We start from the raw sequence: 15,149 nt of genomic DNA, 5'->3' as shown, positions 1-15,149 counted from the left end.
CGCTTACTCAGCTGAAAACACGTAGTCCAATCACATAATATAGAAAATATTCAATAATTAAATTCAATAATAATTGTGTGTGTTAAACATTCGATATTAAAAAACTCTGTATTAGATATTTAATAGCAATACTAATACTAATGATAATTGTGTGTCATATCTATAGATCAATCAAAAGCGACAGTCCAAGTTAGAACGCTTTTATAATGTTAAGCCATTTCCTCATTAGTGGCGGTTTAACGATATTATTTATGTTGCGAGTTAAACACCACATGTCGAAGAAACGAACTAGTTTCTTTAGTAAACGAACTAGTTTCTTTAGTAAACGAACTAGTTTCTTTAGTAAACGAACTAGTTTCTTTATCGTGACATACTATATTATACAAAGAAGTTATGAACAGGACATTGCGAAAATAATACTACTTCATTTACACTTAGAGAATTACAAGTTAATTTTTTTTTATTCATGGTAATCCTTAGTCGTGGTGCATTACACTAAACTCAATTACAAATTATAATCAAACAAGGGGACTCTCACTCCTTCCATGACTTATACAGAAAAAGGTCACACAATAATCATATATAGTTTGAAATCACTCACTGTCATCTCAGTGGAAGGTCCTAGCCTGCCCCTACATTTAAGGATCTCGCCCCGGGGTTAGGGCGAGAGAGGGGGGAAATGAATCTTCAACCGAGACATGTTGGTCGACCAATTCCCACAATCTGTCTGGCGAAAAGCCTCGCGTATTCATAAACCAAGTTGGTGAAGACTCCTGCTATTAGACGAAAGTTATCGCCTGATATTTGTAAGGGGTTTTCATTGGCCTCTCGTGACGAGAGAAGATCGTATTGTGTAAGTCCATATTCGGTACTAAATTGCGTCATCGAATTCCCTGGTGAGGGAATGGTGAACACACGTGTTGCTTCCAATGTATTGATGTGTGTTTTGTGGTTTCTCGATGGGAAGGAGGGGGGGGGGGAGATTGAGTATTGGTGCACTCGTGACATATTTTATCCAATTTGTTACTATTTGTATCCAATCTTCGACCAAAATCTGTAACAGACTCATTTGAAAATGTTATCAAAGTTTGAATTCCTCACTAAAAGAAGAGAGAAAGAAACTGTTAGAAATTTTTGATAATTTTTTCCATATTTTCCAGCTCAAGATGATCCCTTAGAAAGTTCTAGAATGTCAGCTTCTGAAACAAAAGTCACAATAACGAACCTGATTCCAGGGACAAGTTACGTATTTAGGGTCCATGCAGAAAATGCAATTGGCCAGAGTCCATCTAGTCAAGAACTTACAGTAGTCACTCACGAAGAAGGTAAGAACAACTTTATATTGTGCATTAAAAAAAGTACACAATACTGACTGGGTGCACAATAAAATTCCGACATATAACTCACCTCTTCCGGTTAAAGCGGCAATAAGTTGACTCAACGGCAATAGATCGGCGTTTTGGAGGGTTTGGAACATAATTTGTTCGAAAATTGGGGACGTATGTTGAGGTAAATCTTTTCAATGAAAATGACCCACCCTCATAAGGAGAAGGGAGGTAAATGCACATACTTTCTTTGTTCTTTAATATCTGTCTTTTTTTCGATGCGACTCTTGCGGGAAAACACTTCTCAAAATGAACACGGCGTGGGAGAAGCCTTCAAGCTTGTGTAAAATCATTTTAAATCACTTGAACTAATCATTTTAATGATGTAACGACGTAAATGCAGGTTAACGTAAATCGAGGGGTACCACATAAGACATTAGTAATACTTCCTGAAGTCCGGCATCACTGTGCCGGGAGGCCAACAAAAGAAATTCTACATTTCTAAGTGCAATATTCGTTGAGATATTTAAAGGCACATATACATTAGAGCACCGATCTTGCAACGTACGACCTCCTGCAGCGGTTCTTTCATGGCTACATAAACTTCCTTTGCGGTCGTTGAAAAAACCGATTCCATGTGGGTGCAGTTAAAACAGCTCAAGAATTGCTCACAACACCGTAGAAATTACTGAACAACCAATTGCAAATGCTTTTATTACATGATCCGCTCGCTAATGTGTGTGTATATATATACGCGCTTTAAGAGAATAAACGAACGGAAAATGCTTTTATTCTTGATTTATGCTATTGTATGACTGTTTACTGAAAGTCAACAGCAAAGGGGGGTGAACTGCATACAGAAAACTCTGTTATTGACCACTGGGAAAAAATATATATATTTACAGTACTGTTTTTAGTATTTAGTCATTAATTGGCGATGCGAATAGTTAATGTATGTAATGGACTGCATATAGTGTAATGTTGCCGTTGTAATGTTGAAATAAATACAGTAAGCATGTATCTTTAATAAATAATATATCATATCAAGCGATAAATATTTGACAATTAATTAATAATTTACATTTAATTAATATTTTTATTTTACTTCAATTTATCGAGATTGTTTCATGATTTTACACATTATGTCAATTGAACCTGTATTAAGCGGAAAAGCGTGTTCAACGGAAAAAAATGTCGGTCGTTTGCGATTCCGTTGAAGACGGGTTTTAATGTAGCTGTGTAGTTGCCATGAAAAAAATCTTCCGTTTTTCATTGAAAGAAGCGACATATACCCAACAAACGATGCAGATCGTTGTCATCGTCTCAGAATGATGATGTCTATGAAAGAACCATTTCTAAAGCACTGAATAGGCAATGATGAATGTTCTCAGCTCACTGTGACGACCATGATGATGAAAGGTTGGCGACGTCTCTAGGAGACACGACGCTCACTTTGAGAACTACTGACCTAACCCATCGCTTGACGATGAGCCATTGCCAGTTGAAACTTCGGATACGACTTTTCCATTCGTGAAAATTGCATAGCTGTTACCATGGCTGTAACTAGAAGAGAGCGACAGTGTGGGGGGAGCTGCCCGATCGCTGGAGCAGGAAGGGTGGCGATTTAACCGTTTCCAGTTCAAAATTACGGAAGGGGGGGGGGATTATGGCTTATCTCCATTGAATAATGGTAGAAGAAACAAATTAATTACTTATATAAAATACAATTTTTCAATCAGTTCGAAATGAAGCACCAACTTAATTTCACGTGTAATTAAAAAAGAAATAACTAAATGGAAAAAAGAGAAAATTTACATTTTTTTTTTGAAAAGAAAAATAAGAGTGTTGAACTCTTCACCCTCTGTTATTTTATGGGTAAAGGATTTTGAATTGCCAAAAAGTACGAGAATTCAATAAGAAAAATAAATTTATATGTTTGAATCGGCGGAATGATTACAGTTACGTATTTGATTGTTAGATGGCAGCACAAACCGGAATGTTATTTGAAAAAGTTGGTTTATCAAACTTTGATTATTCTGCCAGAGATGGCAGCACATGCATTTTCAGATGAGGATGCTGAAGGGAGGCTTAGAGCAGAGAAGCAATGATAAAACTCCTGGCCGTGATAAAATTTGTCCACGTGGAAAATTTCTTAACATTTTAAAAAAATTTGAGAGCTTAACAAACCAAACAATGTCTTTGAAGAAAAATAAGTAATAATACATACTGTGGAAAACTTTTTTCAGATGAATTGGATTACATATTTTCCCCATTAGATGGAAGCGCATACATTATATATATACAGGGCGTCCATATTTAAAAGACCCTATTTTAAAGTAGCCTACAGGCGAAACCAGTCGTCAGAAAATTGTGAAATTTTGTGGAGGACTTCATGAAGCGGATAGGAATTGTTTTAGGGAGAAAAAGTTAGTTGCACATGTCGCCACCAGAGGTCATTTTATTAAGAAATGACACAATTATTCAAACGTTTACAAATTTTACAATTGTTAAACACTTTTACAATTGTTACTGCAACAAAACATGTTCCACATGATGGACATCATTTTCAGATACCATGTGAAATCGCAAGATGGCATGTTCCACAACTGACTGAAGTGTGTGCAGGGAAATGTTCAGCACTTGGCCTGAAATGCTGCTTTTAACCGACTGACGGTCCTGCACGTATATTTACGTGTGAAGTTGATGCCTTCCAAACGGTCTAGGCCGTATTTTTACGTGTGAACTTTTTGACTTCCAAATGGTCCTGGCCGTAAATATACTGCCTTGCTTTCCCCCCATAAAGAATCACTAAGCTGGCTTAGCATACGCCCCTCTCTTTTCTCCACAAAATGACCATTGTACTCGCAACAGCGCTGGGCGTTGAAAACGACAAAATGGCTTCTGCCTCTTCGGCGGGAGGGGACAGTTTTCAATTAACTTAGCAGATAGACGTTTGACAAGCAGCTCTGGAATAGTCAGTTCAAAGAAGCCTTAATCCTTTTGTAAACGAAGAGGAATTTTCAGAAAGTATAAGAAAGGCTGCTCTTCAGCAAGAAATGCCCCACCTAAAAGGCACGTCTTTATCTTATTATAGAAATTCTTATCGCTTGATTGTAGGATATGTACTGGCATTCACTTTTATTTTGGCATGAAAAAATTACATCGTATTAAAACTCATTGACTGCGAAACACTGAATGCAAGATAGAGATAAACAGAATTCCCCCCCCCCCCGAATTGTGACATCCTGGCTTTCCAGTGATTTTAATTTTTTACAGTATAGGCGAAATTTTTTAATTTTATTTTTCATTTGTTTATCTTTACCTCTTTATCACTACTCAAGTACGATACGGCAGAACCTCAATTATCCGATGTGATTGGAAAGCCCTACATCAGAAAACCAAATACAGTATCATGTTTATTTACGCAGAGCATAATTGATACCAGTGTTTCTTAACTCCTTTACCCTACCCCCTGTAACCCTCTTTGGACCATGTTTTCTTCTCACTTCTTGTTTCTTGGCCTTTGCCTGGGCCCCTAACCTCACTCAGCAGACTAAACCGTTTCAAAGTATACAAACTATTTTCTTTTTGAAAAAATTTATAGTGAAAGCGAAAATTTTATAAACAAAGACTGTCATAGTGTCTGTCAAGATTGTCATGCCTCTAGAGTCCAGCGAGCTTCCCTCTTGTGAAGGTTATATGCTGGGCAGTGATGCCAAGATCACGCCAACCCACCCCCTCCCGCGTCCAAAGTGATTTACGGGAAGGGGGGGGGGTTCAATATTTCGATGGAAGTAACAGCTTACATATTTACATACTTTCGAAAATTATTGTGTGCCAGAATTTTATCATGTAGGCCCCATGAAGACATTATACCCCCCGGACTATGCCTGGATCAGCCCATACTTGTGAACCAGAGTTGGGCGAACATACACAGAGAAAGCATATGGGAACGTATGCGCATCACATTTGTGGTAAGGCGTACATAACATGTATAGAATTCTATTAGCTTTGCGCAAACTATGCCATGCTAATGTTCAGTGAAATCGAGAATGCGGCTCATTTGCAATACCTAAATCCACGCATGTATTCAATCTCTGCAACATTTCATTGCTCAGTTGATAATTTTCAGATAGTACCAGTGCTTATGCAAATATATACATTTTTATATCATTGTTCATCACTTCGTTGAGCAATGTTCTAAAAAATAAATAAGGCAAGGGCACTCGCGTGTGGCTTTTTTTTTTTTTTAAATTTTATCGGTTATAGTAAGAATTAAAAAAAAAACTGTTGGAAGTGGAAATAAATATAAGCATGTTATCACATTGTTGACCGGTCATGAGTAAATTCGAACTTTCAAGCAGGATAAACCTGTAACCCCAGCGATTCTCAACCGGTGCTCCACTTCCCAGGGGCTCCGCGGTGACTCGAGGAAAATAAAACAAATCAGTAACTTTGATAGATAAATAAAAAATAAGAGGCCTACAAGGTTCTACCATAAAAATTATATGCAAAAAGTGTTCCTCGAGTGAAACAGGGCTTCGCCATAGAAATTATATACTGAAAAGGGCTCCGCGAGTAAAAAAAGGATGAGAACCGCTGCTGTAACCGTTCATTAAGTTGAAAAACCACAGAAAACAAACTTCGGTAGACCACCACTCTGCCGCCAGTGAGGTACAAACCTGGATGCTCGTGATGAGATCCCAGAATGATGTCCACGCGACGACACAGTAGCTCTAGAATATACTAAGTGGCCACGGGTGAAAATCCAGTAAAAAAGTATTGTGCTGTAAAAGCTGAGCCACGGCTTATGATTAAGCATTACGTACGAAAAAAAAAAAAAATGTGCAGCTCATCCATCAATTCCTCACACTTATGTGACAGGACATGAATGAGCTTGTACGTGCTCACCAAGCACAATGCCTCAACATTGAACGAAAAAAAAGTACATTTAAATTTAAAAATAAAATACAATTTTTTTATTGTATCTTCTGTGGTCATTTACTCACACTTCTTATAAAAAGTGTGCTCATTGTACAAACGAAACATCCAAATGGTTGACTGACTTCCTTTTTTTCCATCTAAGATAGTGATCTGGTGGCCCAGCCATTAGATACGTCGGAAGAGTTACGAAACCGTGGGTGCTTGACTTGAGCTTTACATGGAAACTATTGATCCCTGAATGAATTTTGGAGGTGCTCAGATCAGTGGTACAGAATACTGTAGGTACTCGAGCACTCACTGCATCCTCTGGCTCCACCCCCACTGCCAGTCATCCCCCTAAATGCCAGAATTTTACTTATATATTGTGGAATCTTGACTAAGTACTGCACTGTCAGTTCCCTTCCCCCAACCCACAAGAAATTTCTGGCAACGGCTCTTCCAATAGCACCATTGTCCACATAATAGAAGGGTCTTACAGGTCTTGAGGTCAAACAACCTAACATAACATTTATTTGCACAATAATGTTTTTAGGAAGAAATTTAACGATCAAACGGGCCACAGCAATTGAATTCAATTAGTGAGAAAAACTAATTTCTTAGCAAAACAATTATCGTACTCCCCCACAGTAGCTGGCATGCCGGGAAACAGTGGGGCATACCAGCATGCTGAAAATATCCGTATTTTCCGGAATGCCGATAAATTTGATTCACGGATTCTGGAAAATTCTTGTTGAAAATAAATTATACATATCCGCGGAGCCAACAATGATGGCTCTTACTGGATGTTAGTGAAAATAAACAGTTGAATATTTAATATTAGAATGAATAACTGAATGGGAGGAAGAAGGAAATGAAATATTTCAGAGAGAATCTGAAATATTGTTCAATGTCGGTACTGTAATTGAAAGAAGGTAAAATTTGATTAGTCTTCTATACATGCGTATGAACAGGGCCGCAACTAGATGCTTGGTCATCCGGGGCAAGCGCGCATTTTTACGCCCTCTTGTAATGGTAAGGGAGAGGTTTCAGAATGAAATTTGCACCCCCTCGGGTTCAGCGCCCGGGGTACGAGACCCGTCTGCTCCCCCTAATTGCGGCCCTGTATATGAATGAAGGCTGACAGTTGAATTCATATCAGATGGCATGGAGTAATAAAATTCAGGAACTATGTAAGTAAAATACTTTCTTTTCAAAGTTTTATGAACACAAGATAATGCATAGATTCAATTTATTCCTGAGGAAGAACGAGACAAATTAATATTTAAAGAAAACGAGGAAGAGCGATTTAGAAAAAAAAATATATATATATAAACTTTATTCGGAAAGTCCACTGATTCAGCTGAATGCATGCTGTGATCCTATTATAACCTCACTTTTTCCGGCATGCCGAAAGTGGCCAAGACCACAACATACAAAAAGCTGGTGCCCCTCGTGTTTTACGGCATACCGGCCAATGCGTGGGAATACGGTAAGTTTGTTGAAATTTTTGAGTAAAATAATTTGGTAGTTGTTCAAATCAGCGCTCGTGTGTAATCACTTCCATTTTGCCCAGATCTTTACTTGAAAAGTAAAAAATACGTTGGCAGAGGAATGGGAAAAAAAGACGAGCCCACAAAAAGCCAAGTATTGTACTTAGTTTGAATTCTTTTACGAGAGAACACACCTTTTCTTTTCCTCTCCTACAAAGAAGCATTCAACAGTGGGCGGAACAAAAATTTCAAACCACACAACACTAAATCCGATATCCCGCTGTTTGTACGGGGGGAAGGAAAAATGGTTGGATTTTTTTCGAAGCAGTTTTGTGACAATTACCTGAACCTTTTTCAAGTAGATTTTCTCAACACCCTCAAACCGTCAGTCGGTTAAGGTCAGGCGAAGTTCTTGGATTCTTATGACTTACCAGACATTTCAAATACAACCAAAGCCAAAAATCGCATCGATTAAGATTCGGGGAGGCCATAGATGAGGGAAGTGTCGGCTGATGACACGTTCTTTTGTAAAATGTGTTTTAAGAACATTCTTAGCACACACTGCAATGTGTGGAGGAGCTCCGTCTTGAATAAAGATTGTCTGCAAGGCAGTGACGTGCTTGCAGCGCCGGAACAATTTCGTTACATAACAGACAAAATTTAATCTTCAGAAATGTCTATTTACGATAGTAAAAGAAAGGGGCAAAATACCAACGATCCCCTCCATAAAGATGAATAAAAAATCACTAAAATATGTAACAAAATTCAAATACTTAGGCGTAGTCATCAATAGAAACTTTTCATGGACTGACCATCTACAATACATTAAGAACAAAATGGCCAAAAAGACGCAAGAAATTGTTCAAAGATCAAGGGCCACTTGGGGTGTCAAAGCTGAAGTGCTAAAAAAAATTTATTTGGAATGCTTGGAGAAAATGGTAATATATGGGTACGAAATCTGTTACACAAATACAAGAACTCAGGATGACAAATTAATTTCTATCCAGAGGAAAGCTTTAATTGTAATCTCAAAATGCTATATTACGGTTTCTAATGAAGCATTGAATGTACTTACTGGGATACCACCCATACGGATTACGCTTCAAAATCTGCTGAAACGTTACAAATTGCTTCAACTTGGAGAACAAATATGCATTAATCAAAATATTGTTAAAAGAGAGCACATAGAAGAAGATAAGCCAGCTCTAATACCACCGTAGGAGAAAAAGAAGATCGACTGGAATGAAAATCAAAAGGACAGTAGGGAAAATTCAATTTACACAGATGGATCCAGGATTGAAAACAGGGTTGGCTGTGCTTATGTGCATTATAAAAACACACAGATTGAAAAGGAGCAACTAACAAGGCTTAGTGATCATAGCACTGTATTTAGAGCTGAAATTACGGCGATAGAAAATCACCTTCAAAATGTGCACATTTTTAGTGATTCGAAATCGGCACTACAAGCGCTAGCAAACCCTAACAATTATAACGAAATTCATCGTAGAATACAAAATCTGGCAACGATAAATAATATCAAATTTCATTGGATCAAAGCGCATAATAATAATAAAAGAAGTGATTATGTGGATAATAAAGCTAAAGAGGCAACAAAAAAGGACCAAATTGACATTAAAACTAAAATCACTAAAATACAACTTAAAAATGCCATAAAAAAAATATACAGGATGAATGGCAGAGGCTGTGGAACTCAACTACAAAAGGGAGATTTACACACTGAATAACGCCGAAGGTTAAAACAACCAACATCTATGGAGACTTCTTCATCAACCAATTCTTGACTCAACATGGGGCACTGGGAGTCTATCAGGCAAGGTTCCACAGACGAGACTCATTATGTATCTTCTGCAAGAAGGAGGCTAGCGACGCTCAACATATAGTATATAGATGTGAAGCATGGGACAAAGACAGAGAAGAATGCAATTTTAGCGATCACAACATAAAAATCTTAACATTGGTGAAAAATAAGAAAATAGCTAATTTCTTAAAATCCATCATGCAGAAAAGCGTGGAATATTATATACATCACCAACAATGTCCTATTTTAAGGTTTAAATGAATACATAATATATAATATATTTGTTTTAAACATATAGATATTATTGAAAAGTTGAATAATTGTAAGGTGTTAATATAACATTGTATATAAGTGCATTTGATGAATACGGAAAGGATTTTCTGATTTAGACTGGATTAGCGTATAACATTTTTTCAATGTAAAGTTCTCACTTTGATCTTTTTTGTCGCTGAGTTATACTGTAAATTTTAATAATACGTACTACAATTCTTTTCAATTTATGTCATATACTGATTTTTTACGAAAATATGTAAACTTTTAGTTCGTGATAGCATGTGTGGAGCAGTGCACATAAAATATATGTTAATATCTAATACTGTAAGTTATAATGCATAAAATCGACTGAAATATAACTTGTGTGTTCTTCGATCTCGTGCAAAATTAGCTGATTGACGGACTGATTTGCTTCGTATATTTCAGCTGACCTGATATGTGTATAGGGTTTTTTTTCTTTCTTTTTCTCTTTTTTTATGTTGAAAGATCAAATGATTGTCGGACTCATGTGTGATATGTGAATGTGTATCTACAGTGTGATAATTACAATGTAAAATATAATACTTAAGTGAAGCAATTATTATAAACCCCAGGGACACTAAATTGCTGCTCGCGAGTTGTTAATGGTTGCTCCCTGGGCCAAGATGTAAAGTTGATTTTTTTTTTTTTTTTTTTTTTTTTTTTTTTTTGTGGAGAAAATAAATGCTCCCTTCGGGGAACCCCGTATGGCGAACTATGTTTGAAGGGCTGGGGGTTAGTATCTCTTACATAACAGCAATCCATATCGCTTCCCGGTGATCGAACATGTCAGTGGACCTGTTGAACGTAACTCCTCGTAGAAGTAGGGACCAAGAATAAATGATGCAGTTACAGCGCCCCACTGATTGAGGGCTAAAGACGCGCCGGGTGCAAAAAACGCGTAGGCGTGTAGGAAAAGAAAAAGTGCAAAGGCGAGACGAAAGAAGAAAATTGTTACGCGAGTAGTCTACTCTCGTATCGGAATGGCGTTGGATTATCTCCGTACGAACTCCATCTAAAATTTGTTAAGTATTCATGTTTAATTTAAACAATAATCTACAATTGTGATAATGGTAATATTATAATTATGTATAATTAATTGTTAATAGACAGAAGATTAGGATTTTCTTCGACTTACGTACTCTTTACAGTAAGTCCACACAATACCGTGACAGGATATATCCCTAGGCCATTCTGAATCGACCTCAGCGCGAGCTAAAAACTGCAGTGAGAAACGGAGTCGAGCGTCATAATCACGTGGAAGCAACCGCTGCACAAGTGAAACTTTGTACGGATAATATCGGAGAATATTCCGCATGATCCCATGAACAGTTGAACGTGGCCTATCCAACTTCTGTGCTACACGCCTGACAATAGTGCTGCTACCACGAGAATTTGAAGCTCTGTCCTCTTCGACCTGAAACGAAAACTCCTGCACTGCGTCTACAGAAATGTGGGTTTTCTTCCTCTTCCAGGACAAACAGACAACGATCCTGTGGTTTCAAATTTCGTTATCAACCTCCGAAGGTTTTTAATATTTACTGGATCTTTTCGAAGTCCGATATTTCCGTAGAGGAGTTACTGTTTGAATTGATGTTTTGGTAAAACAATTTGACAAAGAAGCCGCGATCTCCTAAGCTTATCGTCATTGCGAGCAGCAAATACATTGAGAAAGATCTATGCGAATGTTTCTAGGTTTTATAACAGCTGGTGCGTGACATCACATACATTTACATGTTTACTACAGGTATTAAAAGTAAAACACTCTCTGGTGACAACATGTGCAGCTAATGTTTTTTTCCTCGAAACAAATTCCCATCACTTCATGAAGTCCTCCACAAAATTTCACACTTTCCTGATGACTGGTTTCACCTGTAGGCTACTTTAAAATAGGGTCTTAATTATGGACACCCTGTATTATATATTTATGAATAGGCTTACCAGATTCGAAAACTGAGAAAGGAGGACGCCTGCGTGCTCGCCCTTGGTGACGTCACTTATTCCAATTTGCACAATAGATGGCGCCACCATTCCGACCATTAAAACCAGCCACAACAATAAAATTTTTCCCAATTCTAAAACAGAACTCCTAAGAGTCGTCCTCACCGACATGGTTTAAACTGTAGTCACAATTTTCGTATGAGCGATCAACATAGATTGGTTAAAAACCTGCACTTTTTAACAATCCGTGTGGATGTCTTATCAAAAATTGTGACTAGTTTAAATCATGTCGGTGAATACCGCCCTAAGAAGAGCAGAAACAAAAAAAATATGGGAATTTCGGCGGCTATTGTTAAATGCGTGTGGGAAAAAACACACACAAAAACAATCATATATCAGTGAAGAAATGCATGTTTCAAAGTGGAGATTGGTAAGAGCTCGAAAAATTTCCCCTAGAGAAAAAAGAAAATAATTCCTGAAACCTGACAAGGGGAGGACAATAGGGTGAACTTTCCGAAACGTAGGAAGGCACTTGAAATGACATCAAAAAGGGAACGATTGGTAACCTTATTTATGTATACACCACATTTTAAGAGTCTGTGGGAAACATTTCCTCGAAATGTAAATTTTTGAGAAATTTTGCTTCATGATCACGGCAGTGACTAGGATTTTTCCAGCCAGAAGCAAACATGATTTTGCAGGCCCGCCCCACACAACCTTAACATTCGATATTTTTATAACGGTGCTCCACAGTAGCACAATATCTGGACCATACTATTTTATACCAAAATGTCAGAGGAATATAAGATGTCATTAAACTACTATGTAGAACGATCTCTCGTCCTTTATGGTGCAAACTATTTATGATATTAATTGAACAAGTCGTTATTTTTTCAGTTGAATATGTATTTGATTCCACAAGAATGATCTTTGCTTTGCAGCAGCGCAACTTGAGACAACAAATTATTTTAATATAGTTTGAAATACAAAGATATCTATATCCTGAACGTGACATAGATCTATATCGTGAACCTGACACAGATATAAATAAGATAACAATAAGTTGATATATCAAAATCATTTCCTCAAATATAATTGAATCCATATATCACTGTGTATATTTTATATCGTGGATGTTGGTATTGTAAGAGGATCAAGAACTTATCCATCATAGCTTTAATTGCCACTTGTAATTGGACATAATTTTTAATGTGGAAAATTTGCCGTTTTCGTGCTGTATATACTCGTATAGATGTGTGTTATCCATAAGATTATTTATTATTGTTATTTATTTTTCATGTTTTGTTAATTTTTTACCATACTTTAAGAATTTTAATTTTTTCGTGCCACGTATTTATTTATACATTTTTGGTTCTATTTGTATAAATTAATAATTTTAAATAAATAATTATAATATATTATACAATACATCAATTTGTCTTTTATTATGCTGTGTTTTTTTGTATTATATATAATTTTCTTAATTATAATATAATTTTTTCAATCATCTGCCTCTAGATGATAAAATGGCTCACATTTTTTTGTTTCGTAATTTTTGTGTATACATACATAAAAATGAATAAATTTGACCCGATTTGAAATAAAAGTTAAAAACCATTAATTGTAAATTAATATTATGATATGGGTTGTTCAGCCATTAAGTTAAAGGTGGGAAGAGATCAGGGTGTGTGTATGAGATCAAACCCACCCACAAGAACGCTACAGATTTTTTTTTTAAATTTTTTCTGAAAGGGCGCCATCTATTGTCCAAAAGTTGAAGTATTTGTATATATATCACATTCACCATATAGGTCTATTTATCTCTGACTATGTCTTTTTTTAGCCAGAACGATATCGTGGCCCGATATAGACCAATATTGGAAACTGAAATTTTACGATATAGATCTATATCGTTGTGCTACCTGGGTTCCTGAGGCAGTTACCCCCCCCCCCCCGCAGTTCCACCCTTGGTTACCATCACTGTTTAGGAGAGTGGGCCGCTTCAGTGGTTCGAGAACGTGTCGCAGGTCATTCAAGTGATCTGGAACAGCAAAGCAGGTCACTAACGGGATCATTAAATGTGTCGCGGGCCGCTTTTATGATCTGGAACTGTGTCGCGGGTAACATAAGTGATTCTGGAACTACACCGAAAGCCGCTTAATTATGCGCTGAAACTGTGCCGCCTGTAACTTTAAATGATTTTTAAATCTATTTCTAATCAAGTGATATGTAAATGTGTTTGTGGGGAGTGCACTTCAGTTATCTGCAAGTGCGCCGCGAGTCACATAAGTTATCTGTAAATGTGTTGCCAGCTGCTTCAGAACACTAGAAAGGTTCTGTGTGACCCTGAACGTTCTTTCCGCTCCCCTTTTCTCAAGTAAGAATAAACCAAAAGTTTAAAAATTTCTTGACTTTTACTGAATTACCATGTTCTTATCGTATATCAGATTTTTTCGTTATCTTTTTTAGTGTCGGAGATACGAACCGATATACCTAGAAAGACGGAAGGGGGGTAGGGTGGGTCACACTTACCCTCCCATGTATTTTAAAACACATTCGACATATAATATTACCAACGATGTCACAATTGATTTTGTAAAGTCGAAATTCTTTTGGCAGTCTCTTTGTGCATCTAACATGGCATAATCCCCATTGTGATGATGCTTTTTTTAACATTCATTCTTATCTGCAGATGTCGGTCAGCAGGTGTCTCAGATTTTGTTCTCAAGTATTTTTGCCATTTTGTCCGATGAATTGTTTGTTCTTCAAAGTAGAAAAATCCACGTGCTTATGACTGCTTGCTGCAGAAATGGCAAAAAGACGCAGATTCACCGAAGAGAATATTTTTCAGAAGTTTACAAAGATTGTACGAGGAAACCTTGAAACAGTGGTGTTGACAACGAGAATCCAGAGGAGAATAAAACTATATCAGGGAAAAAACATTTCTGAAGTAAGCAACAGCACTGATGATGGATATGTGAACCAGAATGAAATTACACATCCACCAGTACCTCAGCTGATGCAAAATAAAACGTTGCTGGAAACAATAAATACAAACCCCACCGAAGCCACAAAAACAACCTAGAACTAACCACACGCAAACGTCAACTGATTTTGAAAAAATACCTTCTGTCGGTTGCGAAGGAACTGCTGCAAATTGAAGTGCATGGGATATCGTGAGACCTTCCTCACCAGTATGGGAAACGATGCTCGTCTTCCACTATGAAGGTTACTATCTATGTCCATGGGTTCGAATCCGGTCATAGAACATTCGAAGCAAGTTCTTTAAAATTTAAAAAAAAAAACAAAACAAAACGGGAGATTTTGGGGTTCCGAAAATCCTCATTTGTGTGAAGAGAA

The 15,149-nt window shown here is 37.1% G+C and overlaps 1 protein-coding gene across 4 annotated transcripts in view; it reads left to right on the top strand.

Annotated features, from left to right (window-relative positions):
* Positions 1-15,149, top strand: part of LOC149078978 (cell adhesion molecule Dscam1-like) — a 297,831-nt gene that overhangs the window by 204,579 nt on the left and 78,103 nt on the right. For all 4 annotated transcript variants that reach the window (XR_016193869.1, XM_089241221.1, XM_089241220.1 and 1 more), the window contains exon 15: positions 1,161-1,325. Coding sequence is in view for 3 of the 4 variants with exons in the window: in XM_089241221.1 (XP_089097347.1) it covers positions 1,161-1,325 (165 nt within the window). In the remaining variant the exon portion in view is untranslated. The remainder of the gene's footprint in view (positions 1-1,160; positions 1,326-15,149) is intronic.

This window comes from Pholcus phalangioides, unplaced genomic scaffold (assembly GCF_987345545.1).
Source record: "Pholcus phalangioides strain wild (caught in Gottingen) unplaced genomic scaffold, Ppha-v1.0 ptg000013l_1, whole genome shotgun sequence".
In the NCBI taxonomy this organism is placed as follows: domain Eukaryota; kingdom Metazoa; phylum Arthropoda; class Arachnida; order Araneae; family Pholcidae; genus Pholcus; species Pholcus phalangioides.
The sequence above is the reverse complement of the archived record's forward strand: the minus strand, read 5'-3'. Positions and strand labels throughout refer to the sequence as shown.